The following is a 14,153-nucleotide window of genomic DNA, read 5'->3' on the forward strand; positions in this document are numbered from 1 at the left end:
TGTTTGTATGTATGGTTATTTAAGTAATGAAATTTGTTGGTAGGTAACTACTAATTTATGAAGATTTTTTTTCTTCTGAGGAATTAATTATTTTATTGTTAAACAACTTAAACATTATCCCTAGACTACTTCTCAATTGCCGAATGGAGGCGGTTCGATGTGCATGGTCAAGTCGTAGCTATTTGATTCGATTTGTATTAAAACTTACATGAACAATTTTGAGATTCATGATGTGCTTACCGATCTTATCATCCATTAAACATATATAGCTGACTAGACATCAGACCAAATCCATCAAACTGTTCCCACTTCCTTTTTTTATTATGCATTTTACAATCTGATTACTATCAAATCTTAGTTAATTAGCAATAGACGACCTAACAAGGAAGGAAAATGTCATTATCTTGAGTCAATTTGAGCGTGTCCAGGTTACCTTAATTTGATGTGAAACTTGAAATTAAGTCAAACTCAAATGTGTGGTGTGTTATAGGCTGTCTAATCAATGCCAGCAGCAATATCAAAGGCAAGGTTTAAATGAGTTAAATGAAATGGCACCATATATTTTGTCAAACATAAAATATACAAAGGGACACCCCAAACACACAAGATGTCAACAAATTTAAACAATCAGAGACAGATGAGCTTTCATAGAGGTTCATTGCATCTTGATGAGTAGCGAAGCAAGAAACTAATTTAATTGGCGGGATTATATTGTCTGGATGCTAGTGTGTATTTATTTAAAATTGTTGGCACGTATTATATTGTTATCTCCGTACATACTATTTTAAAGTGAAATCAGAATTTAATATATCATCATATATAGACAGTGCAACTCTAGCACGCATTCAAACTTGTATAAGACAGAATAATAATTTTCTTCTTCTTCTTTTTTTTTTTTTTGAAAGAACTGACAGCTGCTGTCAGTTATAATATTATAAAAGAAAATTATGGAGGTTAGATCACAGCGATACAGTACTCACTACAAGCAAGAACCATAAAGGTATCCACAGAATAATAATTTTCAATAGTAATAATAATATCAAATTGACCATCTTTATATAAGAAAATACACATCGTATTACAATATTCTTTAATTTTTCTGACGTCCTAAATCCTAATAAATAAATGAACCAAAAATATCCAATGGAATCTATTAAATCTATGTTTTCAATAGATTCCATTGGATATTTTTGGTTCATTTATTAAATCTAATAAATAGGCGCTGAAAATACAGATGGATATATTAATAGAACAGACAAATTTCTTTGGTCACCCAAAGTTCAATTAATTTCGTGTACTGAGCCAAGTTTGACCTGTGCTGCTCTCGTACTTTGACCTGGCAGTGGTTAGGAGAAGCATTATCATTTATTGAAAGCACCTTTCTATTGCACTAGTCATGTATAGTGTTATGTACTTATGGTAAATAATTCCTGAATTATACTCTGAAAATTGTAATATCTTTATTTTACCACCATAAAAGAATTTCTAGAATGCTGCCACTATATATATATTTTTTTTGGTAAACATAACACATTTTTTTTTTTTTTTTGCTTTTTTGCACATCATTGCAACAGCATGGGGTGCACAAAGAACCTGTGTTGGATTTGATTAGATATTATTTGAGGTGTTGGCCTGTTTCATAAATTGTTAGATTCTTCTTTTGACCTTTAAACAGGATAGGAATCCAATGTAACAGCATTTCCTCCTTTTTCAACTAAGTACTTGTGCTTTGAAATAAAGCAAATAAACAAAATTTAGTAGGGATCCAGACCTAAAAGCTAGCAGATATTTTTGTGCATCTACCCTTTCAAATATAATAATCAAGTTCAACCAGGTAAAAGAAAACAATGCAAAAATTCTATCTGGGTGCAATTGTAATTTGAAAGTTAAAAGCGGGCTTGATAGTTACGTCTGCGGGAATTTTTTTTATAAACTATAATTAGAATTTTTTTTAATGAAACCAACTAATTTTTTTTTTTTTAAATCATAAGAACGGAAATGTTATTTTGGTCTTTTTTTTTGGGGGACCGAAATGACATTTCGGTTCCAGCCGTTTTTACAGATTTCAAGAAAAAAAAAAACCTTAAAAAATTGTAAAAATATCCGAGACCGAATTGTCATTTCGGTCCAAAAAAAATAATAATTCTGGACCGAATTGGCATTTTGGTTCTTATGATTTTTGTAAAAAAAAAAGGAGTAATTATGTTGGTTTCATAAGAATCTTTTTTTTAATTATGGTTTATAAAAAAAATTCCATCTGCGGTGCTTTATTGGAAATTCATTGGCAATAATTAGTTTGATATTTTAACAATTATTAAAATCATTTGTATTTTTTAAATTCAACAGGTAAAATATTAGCTATACTTTGTACATATCATATTCATGACAAATAATAAAAATTTATGCAAGTATTACTGTTCATAAACTAAAGTAAAATTTGCCGCGGTTTATGTTTAACAATATTTGATGAAACATTAAATAATATTTAAATTGTACAAATTATACAAACACAGCATCTCATATTTCGTTCACCATCACTGACGGTGGGTCCCATCCAACCTTGGTGTTGGATATTACAACGAGAGCAAGCACAGGTAGGGGTGGCAATGAGAACCGAGCTAGGCTCTAGCTCAGCTTGTTAATTTTTGACCGAGCTATAATCGAGCGAGCTAGATCTAGGACATCCGAGCTAAAATCTCAGCTTGAAATCGTGATAAATCAGTTCGAGCTGATTTGCTGGGTCTGACTATATCTTGTTTTAAGAAGAAAATGAATTCTACAAATTTATTGGATCTAGCTGGACCGAGTTAGACAGTATAAAATGCACACAAATTCATATAAATTCACAAATTGATACATAGTCCAGCTGACGAGCAAGCTATGCCCCAGCTTGAACTCGTTACTGAACTGAGCTAGTGGAGAATTGGCCCGTTAACAACTCGATCCAGTAACGAATGAGCGAATCACGAGCTACGGGCTTTTTTGCCACCCCTTTCCATCACACAGGTATTGTTTCTAGATTTATTAATTTTAGGATATAAAAATGAAGAAATTATTAATGAGAAACTCGTGACCGTGGGACCGACGGACAATTTTTCAGAAAAAAGAGATACTTATAAAATAATAAGTTATGACATTCAAAGTAAAATATACTTTTAAAAAAGAAAAGACACTCAAGTAATATAAGCAATTATGCAAAGAAATAAAACATAAAGAAACTAATCATTATCTTTTGCTAGTAGGATCAAGAATATCCGAAACGAATTGAGAGAAAACCATGTTAAACTGCCGTTTCCTTTTTTTTTCAGATTTAAAAATTGTTCGTTCACGCAGAGATTTTACGAGTGAGATAACATTTGCGCCCTGTGTCTCTATGCACGGTACGTAATTTATCCACGTCAGTCGTAAGCCATATACAGTAAAATTTGTTAGTGCCAATGTTTTTCTTCAAGGACAAAAATTATATTTTAATCACAAAAGTGCCTTTTATTTTCTGGATCTTTAGATGGCCGAATGTGATTGGATACATAGAGTCACGCGCTGCTTCTTGGAGATTCCAGATCTCCTGTGACCTTTAGCTGTGGTCTCAAGCATAATGGGTTTGTTTATGGGTGGTGGCACTATCACACTATTCAAGAATGATGTTATTAATTATGTAATTTTATAATAAAATAGATCTGTATTGACTTTTTTTTATCAAAATAAAGTGTATTCGGTGATATTCCGTGACATTAGTAATGGACCATCTAATTATAATTAGTTTATTATATATAACACACATAATCAATGGCAGAATCAGGAATGATCGGTAGGGACGTCTAATCAGAAATCCACGACGCGGAGAGAGACAGAGTCGGGGGTACCAAGGGGGGCAATACAACAGAATAAATAGGAAAAGGCCAAGGAGGCTCTCTATATTTTTCTGGACCGAGGGGGGGGGGGGGGGGGGGGGGGGGGGGGGGCAAGGGCTCAGGCCTTGGTTCCGCCCCTGCACATAATATTCTTATTACTTTACACTTTTATAAGATTCACCATTTGAATAATATTGAAGTCAACTTTGGCATTTTAATGTTTTACCTCATTTTATTTTTTTCAGTTGTAATTTGCACAATGCTTTTATAACATTAAATTCATGAGCATTACTAAACTAGTGAACTATATAAAACATGAGGAGGGTTCAAATGCCTCCATCATGCCTCCATCTCTCTCTATCATTTTCAAAGTTCAAAGAGTCGATCCGAACCCCTCAACCTAACCTCCATACTAAAATATGTTTGGAGACCAAATTTTATATTTTTAGGAATTTTTTTAGATAGTTACAAAATCAGTAAATCTGAACCATCTAAAAACAATATTTTTGTACCTATCTAAAAAAATAGTAAAACAATTCCTAAAAATATAAAATTTGGTCTCCAAACATATTTTAGTATGGAGGTTAGGTTGAGCGGTTCGGATCGACTGTTTGAACTTTGAAAATAATGGAGAGAGATGGAGGCACAAAAACATGGAGGCATTTGAACCCTCCTCATAGAACATTCTTGTACGTACCTCATCGATAAAATTCACTACACCGACAATTACACAGGAATAGTTGCCAATGATCCGAATAAGCTTGTCGATAGCGCCAAATTTTCAAGTTTTACAGCCAATAGAGGCAGAATCAAAGCTTGACTTTTTGGTTCAAAAAGTGAAGTGACCGAGTTCAGCCTTTCAGCGACCCACTCAACTGTTCTTCTCCCCTCTTTACTAAATTGCTTTCACAACTGCCTTTCTTATATGCCCCTGAAATACCTGCTATTTTATAACCAGTCCCCATGAAACACTGTTCTGCATATGATATGAATTGACTAAAATCATTGTTAATAATTGTCACCAAATTAGACTTAACGTAACATTGCTCAGTGCCAGAAAAGATTTTTAAACTTGCAATGTTATATTCATTTTTCTTTCGCCTTGAATACCTGCAAAGTTCTTGAAAAGTCACTAAAATTCCCATTGCTTTAAGCTATCTCAAGTTCACAATACAAGATATAATTGATAATTTTCAAGAAGGAATTTAATAGAAAAAGTTAATTAAAATTCCCACTATTTTAAGTTATTTCTTACTCTACTCCCTGTAGATATATTACAAAACCACAATTGGAGACCGTTATCAATTGGAGCTTATAACACTAATTTATTTATTATTTTAATCACCAAATTATTTTTCTGTCTTCTAAGAATCAATATATGTCAAGCTATCTCAAATTAGAAAGACAGGGATCTAATTGAAAACTTTCAAGAAGGAATTTAATGAAATAAGTTAATTAAAATTCTCAACATTTTAAGTTCTTCAACAGTTGATATTTAATAAAATAATTTCTTAAGAATACCTCTGTAATATGATTAATTATTTTTTACTCTATCAAATACCCTTGTAATCCGTCTCCCTGGAGATATATTGCAAAACCACAATTGGTGACTGTTATCAATTGTAAGTTCCTTTAATTTATTTATTTACACTGATCTTAATCCTTTTTGGGGACTTTCTCGGGTCGTCCAATTTATGCTCCCCTTTTCTCTGCCCTTTCTGCGTATCATGTTTCCAGTAGTAATGAATTCTCTTCTCTCCATTCGATAAAGAAAGGTGAAATCTTTATTGGCCTTTTCCCCTGTTTTTTGATTGAATCCTTGTCGATTCTTATAATTACCTTCTAGATTTGTTCACTCTCACTCTCTCTCTCTCAACCGCCGTCTTCTTTCTACAAACACACCCCCCGCTATCCCTAAATATCTCTTCCGATCAAAGAATCGAATCGGTAGAAGAAATCAAATCTGAAGAAGAACAAGTCGGTCTCAAACAAACTAGAAACAAGGTGCGTCTCTTCTCTTTCGCCCAAATTCGAAACCCTTTTTGCACAGTAAGTAAGGTTCGGAAAATCGCTCAATAATTGGATCGCGGGCTGCTGATAGGTAGATTTTTTTTATTTTTTTTCAAATTATGGTAGCAACGAAACAATGAACTGTCTATTGCTTGCTGTAGTAGACGGTTGTAAGTTTACGTAAGGTACTTTACGAACAATTGAATAGGTTGTTATAGGTCTTTCTCTGCTTGGTTAGTAGATCAATTGAAGTACTTCCAGGTGCTTTGAAAATTACCCATAAATTATTTTCGTATCAATTTCAGTTTTTCTTTACAAAATTTACGGCAGTTTTTTTAGGTTTCGCTAGCGTCAACATATTTGAGTCTCTTACCTACTCTTAAGATTTTGACTTAGTATCAACTGGGTTGCTAAAAGTTCACACTTTAAGCATACATACTGAAATAGCACATTAACTATTTTTTCTGATCTCTCTTTTATTTTTCTTTTTCTTTTTGAGTTGAATGCCCTTAAGCTGATCTCTCTTTTCTAACTACTACACTGCTGTTTACATGCAGAACCACTTCCTTGAAAACATGGACTCTACCTACGAACAACCCAATTCGCAACCCATTAAACCAAAACCTGCAACCAGTACCACCAATCAAGGAGGAACTGCCATGGATGAAGAAGGCACGCCATTTATCGGCTATTTAGATGTGGTGATCCATCAGGCCAGAGATATACACAATATATGCATCTACCACAAACAAGATGTGTATGCGAAGGTTTCTCTTACTGCTGTAGGTAACAATTCGGACAGTACCACTGTACCTGACTCAGTCTCAACCCGTACTATTAACGGGGGTGGGCGCAACCCAGTGTTCAATGAGTCACTACGTGTTGGGGTCCGTGAGCTGGAATCATCGGTACGTTGTGAGATCTATATGCTCAGCAGAGTGAAGAACTACTTACAGGATCAGCTACTTGGCCTAACCCTGATCCCCTTATCGGATCTCCTAGTTGCACCTGATAATAAACTAAACGGAGAGTTTGCTCTCTCCGCAAACGACCTTTTTGAATCTCCTGCTGGATTTGTGCAGCTGTCTCTCTCATATTCTGGTTCTTCTCCTGAGGTTATTGCAATTCCCTCTCCAGTTAACAAAAAGAGTGTCAAAACAAAGGAAGCTAACGGGTCGTCAGCATCTCCCTCGGAGTCGGTGCCATCTGAGATGGAGAAGATTGAATTTCCTGATCTGGAGTTGGTGAAAGAGAACCAAATCATGGTGTCAGAGTATTTTGGCATACCATGTACTGAAGTGGAGAATGCTCCTTTACCAAGCTCGGAGAGCCTGATAACCACTGAGGGGAGTGAAAACCCTAATTCGCATGAGGTGGGTGTGCGTGTGGTTGAGAGCTTCTCAACGACTCCAGAGAACAGTGTGGACTCAGTCCATGGCGAGCCACTGAGCAGCGTGGCGACAACTGACTCGCCGGCCACTTACACAACCTCAGATAAGGATAACAGCTCCTCAGAGGTAACAGAAACCGAGGCAGATTCATCAGAAACGATAATTAAGCCAATGATTAACATCAAAATCGAGCAGGATCAGACGGTGAATGAGAAAGAGATTGTTGACATGTATATGAAGAGCATGCAACAGTTCACCGATTCTCTGGCGAAGATGAATTTGCCTAATGTGGACTTTGAAAACGGGAGCGCAAGCCCAAGCCCAAGCCCGACCACAAACTCAAATTCCAGTGAGAATGGCAGTTCAACTTCCGGGAGAAGGGATGGAAATGCGAAGGACAAAAATTCTAGGGTTTTCTATGGAAGCCGAGCTTTCTTTTAAAAGAGAGCCAGAGAAAGAAGAAATTATATTTTGTGTGTTGTGAGGTAGAAAGACCGACTTTGAACTTGCTAAATGGTTTTGAGTTTGTGTCTGATAGGTAAAAATTAGGGTCTGTAATCGTAATCGAAGACTTCTTTATGTTGTTGTTTCATCTGGTTTTAAATTTCTGATGATGTACCTGATGCTACTGTTGTGGTCTAGACTCTAATCTACATTTGTCAAATATCTATTTACTTTGAATTATTGATAATTTTGGTTATCAGGAGATAACAGCACCTACTATGTACCTCCAGTGATTTTTGGTACCAGCTAATTAATGATCTTGGTTGTGCACACTATTGATGCTAACCAGTGAGTATTCAGTGGTACAATGCTGCTCTTTAATGTGTATTTATCAGTGAATAGGGTTTTCATAATACTGAAAAGCTGATCTGGGATTCATTTAATTTATGCAAAAACGACAGTTTGCTCATTTCGTTTATATTGTTACAAACTTTTGACACCTTGAAACACGCCAGTTTTAGTACCAGAAAAAAAGTAATTATAAGATCTCAGAATTTATGATTACTGGCCATGAGCTGTTACTGTTGCTTTTATACAGAAAATACGCCGCAATTATAGAATCTAGCAACTACCGTTACATCGGTGGTATTTGCTACTAATTCCAAAATTATCGGATTGACTACAAATGACGGATTTAAACTGTTCAAACCAGTGTTGTAAATAACGATATGCGGTTGTCGGATGGACAGGGTATCGTCAAGTGATTAATCGGAAATAATAAAAAATAATCAGCCATAATTAGAAATAATCGGATGATTAGTCGGAAAAATTTGTAACGGTTTGGTCACCGCCAACGACTAATCGGCCGATTAATCAGTCTAAACAGACGTTTTTACAACACTGGTTCAAACTGATGATGAGTAATGCATTTACGTGTAAAATTTATAATTTTTCAAATTATTTTTGTACCAAGTCAATTTGTAAAAAATAATGAAAAATATATGTATTTAAATTAACTTAAAAAACTTTCACATTTGATGGTTCGATTTGATACTAAATAAATTTTGTGCGTAAATGCACCAATTATAAATTATATGAGTTCAAACGATTTAAATTCGTTATTTAAAATTGATCCGATAGATTTTAAAATTAGTGATATTTAGATTGAAATACCAACAATACAATGTCATCAGCAGCAAAACGCGCAATTATATATAATTAATGGAGTGAGTCTATGGTACTATGCATATCACGGGTTGTTACCGTGCTACGGCTCTATATTCGAGTTTTCAAATCCTAACGGTCGATCTGAACCGTTCATCTTGTTCTCCATATTAATATGTGTTTGGAGACCAAATTTTACATTTTTTGAAATGTTTTTCCTATTTTTTTAGATATTTAGAAAATCACTTGATCTGAAAATTCTGGACCATCCAAAAACAGTGATTTTCAATAAATCTAAAAAAATAGTAAAAAAATTTCAAAAAATGTAAAATTTGGTCTCCAAACACATATTAATATGGAGAACAATATGAACGGTTCAGATCGACCGTTAGAATTTGAAAACTCAAATATAAAGCCGTAGCACAGTAACAAATCGTAATATGCATAGTACCATAGACTCACTCTAATTAATGATATACACCGTAACATCAAAATAGTCCAAGATACAGAAAAGGAATAATGTTAGAAAGTTAGACTTGACTGAAAATTTTGTCTACTAGCGAGGCAGCGAGCGATACATTTGTCTCCTATTTTGGTGGGAAGCTGGAATTGAACGTTTGTAGAAACAATACATCGCATTCTTATCCAGATAACACCTGTACTGATGTACATGCTGAAGCCTTTTTTATGACCTCAAATTATACTACGGAGACTCTATCTACTTTATTGAAAATACCAATTGTACACATATTACATATACCACACGCGTTTCTTTTATTATCCAGAGACGGTGTCAGGTCGGACTCAGTTCCAAATTTGGATTCAATGTGCAGTTATACCTAATCAAGTTTGAAAATAGAAATTCTCATTTCAATTCCAGAGATTAGTTTTGTTAAAAAAAAATTCCACTTTAACATCAAATTTGTATCAAAATTGCGGGATAAAAAACATGACTGGTTCGCGATTCAAGGGCGAAACTGGTGGTCAGATTAAAATCGAACAGCTCGGATTAAATGAACAATTTTTTTTTTAAAAAAAAAACGATCAAAACGATCCATCTGGATGCAATTTAATATTTTTAGTTCTATGGTATTTACTATTTATTGATTCAAATTTGAGTGAATGACTTGCTAATAAACACAAGTGCAAAATAATCAAATGGTTTGCTAGTTCAAACCGTAAGTTATTGCAATATTTTAGAAATGAGTTTATATTTGGATTGAGATCCATTGACAATTGGGTTACGATAATCGCAGAAGTAACTCGCAATTTTTAAAATACGAACTTGAAGATTATTTATTTATTTTTTGATAAAAATGAACTTGAAGATATACAACTTGCATTTAACAGTCTTTGATGACATGGTCAAATTAAACTCAAATTGCACGAAATCTGTTACATAACCAATCCATATAACCAACACACACACACACACACACGTGAATTTGCTTCTATTTTTCAAATTTTATTTAGTTTAATTCTAACAAATTATTATTAAGATTGTCAAGGTAGCCAAATCTCAACTTGTTTAATATTTATGACACAAAATATTAGTTAAGAAATTTATGAGAATTCTTCATTTATTCACAAATATAAAAAGGAGTATCTAACAAAATTTTTTTTTTTCTATAAAGGGGGTTATTTAAACTTTAAAGCGTTCTCAATCTGTTAAATGTATGACACAAAATATTGATGCGGGCCTTGTGAAATTTTTTTTTTTGTTAAAAATGGGGATTATTTAATAGAAAAAGAGGAGATAAAGTAATTTATAAAAGTATACTGTTGAGGCAAAAGTGGAAACCGTATCGTATGGGCAAAGAGATGTCATGATTGAAAAGGAATGTACAAGTTGCAAATTTGCAATTTGCTTGTTTTGTTTTGGGCTAACAATGCTCACCTTTCTCAGTGATATACATATTATATATGCTCAAAAGCCTGATTTTTCTAGGTTAGATACTACGCATGGCTACAAAGTATGGCAATTGGCAACACACCACCGACTTTTGAATTTTGTCCCCCCTCTACGCTGTCATTTTAGTAGGTGTGCTTTCATTTCCTATTTTGTTGTGTGTAGAACTACACTCTCCCATACTGACAAATAAATTATTTGGATTCGGTTTGGCGAGATAAAAAATTTGTGATTTAGGTATAATTCGGGAATGATTCGGAATTATTTGGATCAGAAATCTCACTCCTGCAAGAAAAAAAAATTGTTCTTAGAAAAATTTGAGAAAAATTCGTGAATAATTCATAAAATTCACGAATTATTCGGGTTTAATTCGGTCAAAGTTCGATCAAACGAATAATTCGGCGTTCGGTTTGGCATCACCTCAAAAAAGAATTATTCGGTATCGTGTCACTATGCTGTCTCCTACAAAGACTCGCTACACTGTTTGATACATTCATTGAGGCCACAGAGAAACAAGATTCTAAATTTTTGGTCTAGGATGTCCTTTTGTGCTGTCAATTACTCAATTCTCAGTGCTCCCACTGGTAACTGGTACTTAGGAGGTGAGATTTGATGGGCCGTTGGTGGGCTTATTGATTAGTATTCTTATTTCAAATTTCTTCTCAACGGATCGTTCAAGCATGAAGCCATTTAAAGCTTTTTTGGGCTAAATCTACTTCTATGGGACAGTCATTTGGTAATCTTTCAAGGTATTGTGCAAAGAGTGAGTCTACGGTACTATGCATAGCACAGCTTGTCAAACTGTAATGCGGATTAATGTTTTCGTTTTTAAAATTCTAACGGTTAATTTGAACTGTTTAACATGATTTCCGTATGAATATGTACTTGGGTATCTTTTCAAATTTAAAATTCTAACGGTCGATTTAAAAAAGATTTACTATTTTTTAAGAAAGGTAGAAACTCACTTGATCTGAAAATTCTAGACCGTCCAAAAATTGTGATTTTCTACCTATCTTAAACAATAGTAAAAAAATTCTAAAAATATAAAATGCAGTCTGCAAGTACATATTCATATGAAAATCATGTTGAACGGTTCGGATTGACCGTTAGGTTTTTGAAAACAAAAATATTGATCCGTATTACGGACAAATATGTGGTATGCATAGTACCATAGACCCACTCTTGTGCAAATAACAAGAAAAAAAAATAGATGTGTTTATATGCATAAATTAAATCATATGTCGATTATCCACGCATTGCACTAATTGAAAATTTGTTAATAGTATAGTTTGAATGATTATTTCTTTAGACGATCCAATAAATTTTAATTTGCACCAAAGTTGACGCCAACATAATATTTCATGATTTTAATATAGTTATAATGGTATATAATTATAAATGTGTTCTATTATATAAGATATTTTTAATAAATTTAGTTGGACGTACTTTATCCACACATCAAACTACTTGATAATTTAATGATGTAGTTTAAATGATTTTTGATGGATGGTCGATTACATTTTAATTTGCTCCAGAGTTGATATAAAAATCATATTTAATTCTAATAAGGAGTATATTCCGAAAAGGTGAACAAAAGTATGAAACCTTACAAATGCGTGCATGTATATTTTAAAATCTGAGATTGGAGATTACTCGTGCTTGCACTGTTTTATTTACAAAAGAGATAGAAGTTGTTCGGCGATGGAAAATGAACAATAAATTCCTATTTCGTACTATTTTATCTATTTTTCGACAAGTATGAGCTAAAAAAAGGTGAAATTTATTATATTTTAATTCATAAAAGATAGTAGAGAGCTAAAATGTAAAAGAGAAAAACTCGACTACATATTGGTATTCAATTTCACCCCTATTCGGTTCCTAATATAGCACAATTTTACATTCTTCCACTATTGCAGCTACTGCAAAATGACAATGTTGTGTAGCTCTGTCCGATTTTGTTTCGGAGTGAGATTAAAATCAGAAATAAGATGATAACAATTTAGGTGTGAAATAAAGTGGAAAGATAAAGAAATAACTCATTCTTTAAGTGGACACGATCACACGAGTGCTCTCTCCTTATCTTTACACTTTATTCACCAACCAAATATAGCTTGAGGTAATCAAAATTATCTTCTTATTTCAAATTTTTGTTCCATTATCAATCAATAGGTAGTGGTATTCAACCGGTCGGTTCGATTGAAACCAAAGTAAAATAATCAAACTAAACAAAATTTTAATTTTCAAAAATAGAACCGAACCAAATTGATTAAACCTATTAACCGATTAAGAACCAAATCGAACAAACCGAAGTAATGCTCTTGAACAAGATAAAACTCCTGAATAAAATCAGAACAACTACCAGTAAAGCAAAGTAAGGCAGCAAGCCTTGGTTGCACTAAAAGGTTCCATATCAAAATTGTTTTGCCACACGAATTCAAATCAAGAACGATTAATATCAAATCAAAATTTCTAGAAAAAGGGAAGAAGAGTTGACATTGGATTGGATCTCCTTAGTCCATCTCTCTGTTCGTCTCTACTCTCTCGTTTGTGTAGTAGTATGAAACCAAGAACTATATTCGTCTTAAACTAGTATGGATAAAATATAATCTGTATTAACTAGTAAACTCCTTAACATAATTGTCATCTGCTTAAAAAATAAAAGAAAAAAAAAACTAATTATCATATATAAAATAAGCGTCCGATACATATTGGCTTCCTACATCTTTTTTATATATCGGATGCTATTTTTTATATATATATGATAATTAACTACTTTTCTTTGCTATTCTAAGCAGATAACTGTAGTGATTTTAAATTCAATGATGCTATTGATTTGCATATTTTTATTTCAAAAGTAACTTAAAATAATTATCTGCAAGAACAATTTAGCGTTTTCCTTCCGAAAGGACCGAAACGCCTTCCGACAAAGCTAGCGTTTCAGCGTTCTCGGTATAATTCGATTTTTCCAAAAAGACTGTGTCAGATCTTTATTTCATTATTTTTTAAATGATACAGAAAAAAAAAAAATCCACCCGCCTACAGGCGGTGTCCGATTCCTCATTTATCTACTTCGGGTTAATGACCGCTGGTGCCAAGTCACTGACATGAGTGGGTCCACTGTGTCAGGGACTCGCCATTCACTCTTTAAAGTCTCCCTCTCTCTCGCCCCCTATCCAGTCTTCAATCACAAGTTCATAACTAAAAAGGAAAAAATCAAATATTGGGCCGTCTAAGGTTAGATTTGGTCAGGCCTTGTTTTGGGCCGATCAATCTGGATTTCCAGGACAAATCGTAATCTAAGTGCATCTCTTCCAGCATCCATTTTTGCTTTACAGTTGGAAATAACATGTGCTCAATCATTGAAAAACAAGGACAAATTTTGCT

The 14,153-nt window shown here is 33.6% G+C and overlaps 1 protein-coding gene across 3 annotated transcripts; it reads left to right on the top strand.

The window, feature by feature from the left end:
* Nucleotides 1-5,534: 5,534 nt before the first annotated feature.
* Nucleotides 5,535-7,933, top strand: LOC144551265 (Calcium-dependent lipid-binding (CaLB domain) family protein). 3 transcript variants are annotated; one of them, XM_078299170.1, is made up of 2 exons: nt 5,535-5,626; nt 6,419-7,933. In XM_078299170.1, the coding sequence occupies exon 2, from the start codon at nt 6,437-6,439 to the stop codon at nt 7,691-7,693; it is 1,257 nt and encodes a 418-aa protein (XP_078155296.1). In that variant the 5' UTR covers nt 5,535-5,626; nt 6,419-6,436; the 3' UTR covers nt 7,694-7,933. The 3 variants fall into 3 exon arrangements, with proteins under 3 accessions (XP_078155296.1, XP_078155294.1, XP_078155295.1); XM_078299168.1 differs by having other exon boundaries at nt 5,572-5,855; XM_078299169.1 differs by lacking the exon at nt 5,535-5,626 and adding an exon at nt 5,633-5,952.
* Nucleotides 7,934-14,153: the final 6,220 nt, after the last annotated feature.

Source organism: Carex rostrata, chromosome 3 (genome assembly GCF_964058835.1).
Source record: "Carex rostrata chromosome 3, lpCarRost1.2, whole genome shotgun sequence".
NCBI classification, from domain to species: domain Eukaryota; kingdom Viridiplantae; phylum Streptophyta; class Magnoliopsida; order Poales; family Cyperaceae; genus Carex; species Carex rostrata.

Excerpts from the sequence above, each read along its gene's own strand:
- LOC144551265 (XM_078299170.1), top strand. The coding sequence starts at position 6,437 with ATGGACTCTACCTACGAACAACCCAATTCGCAACCCATTAAACCAAAA.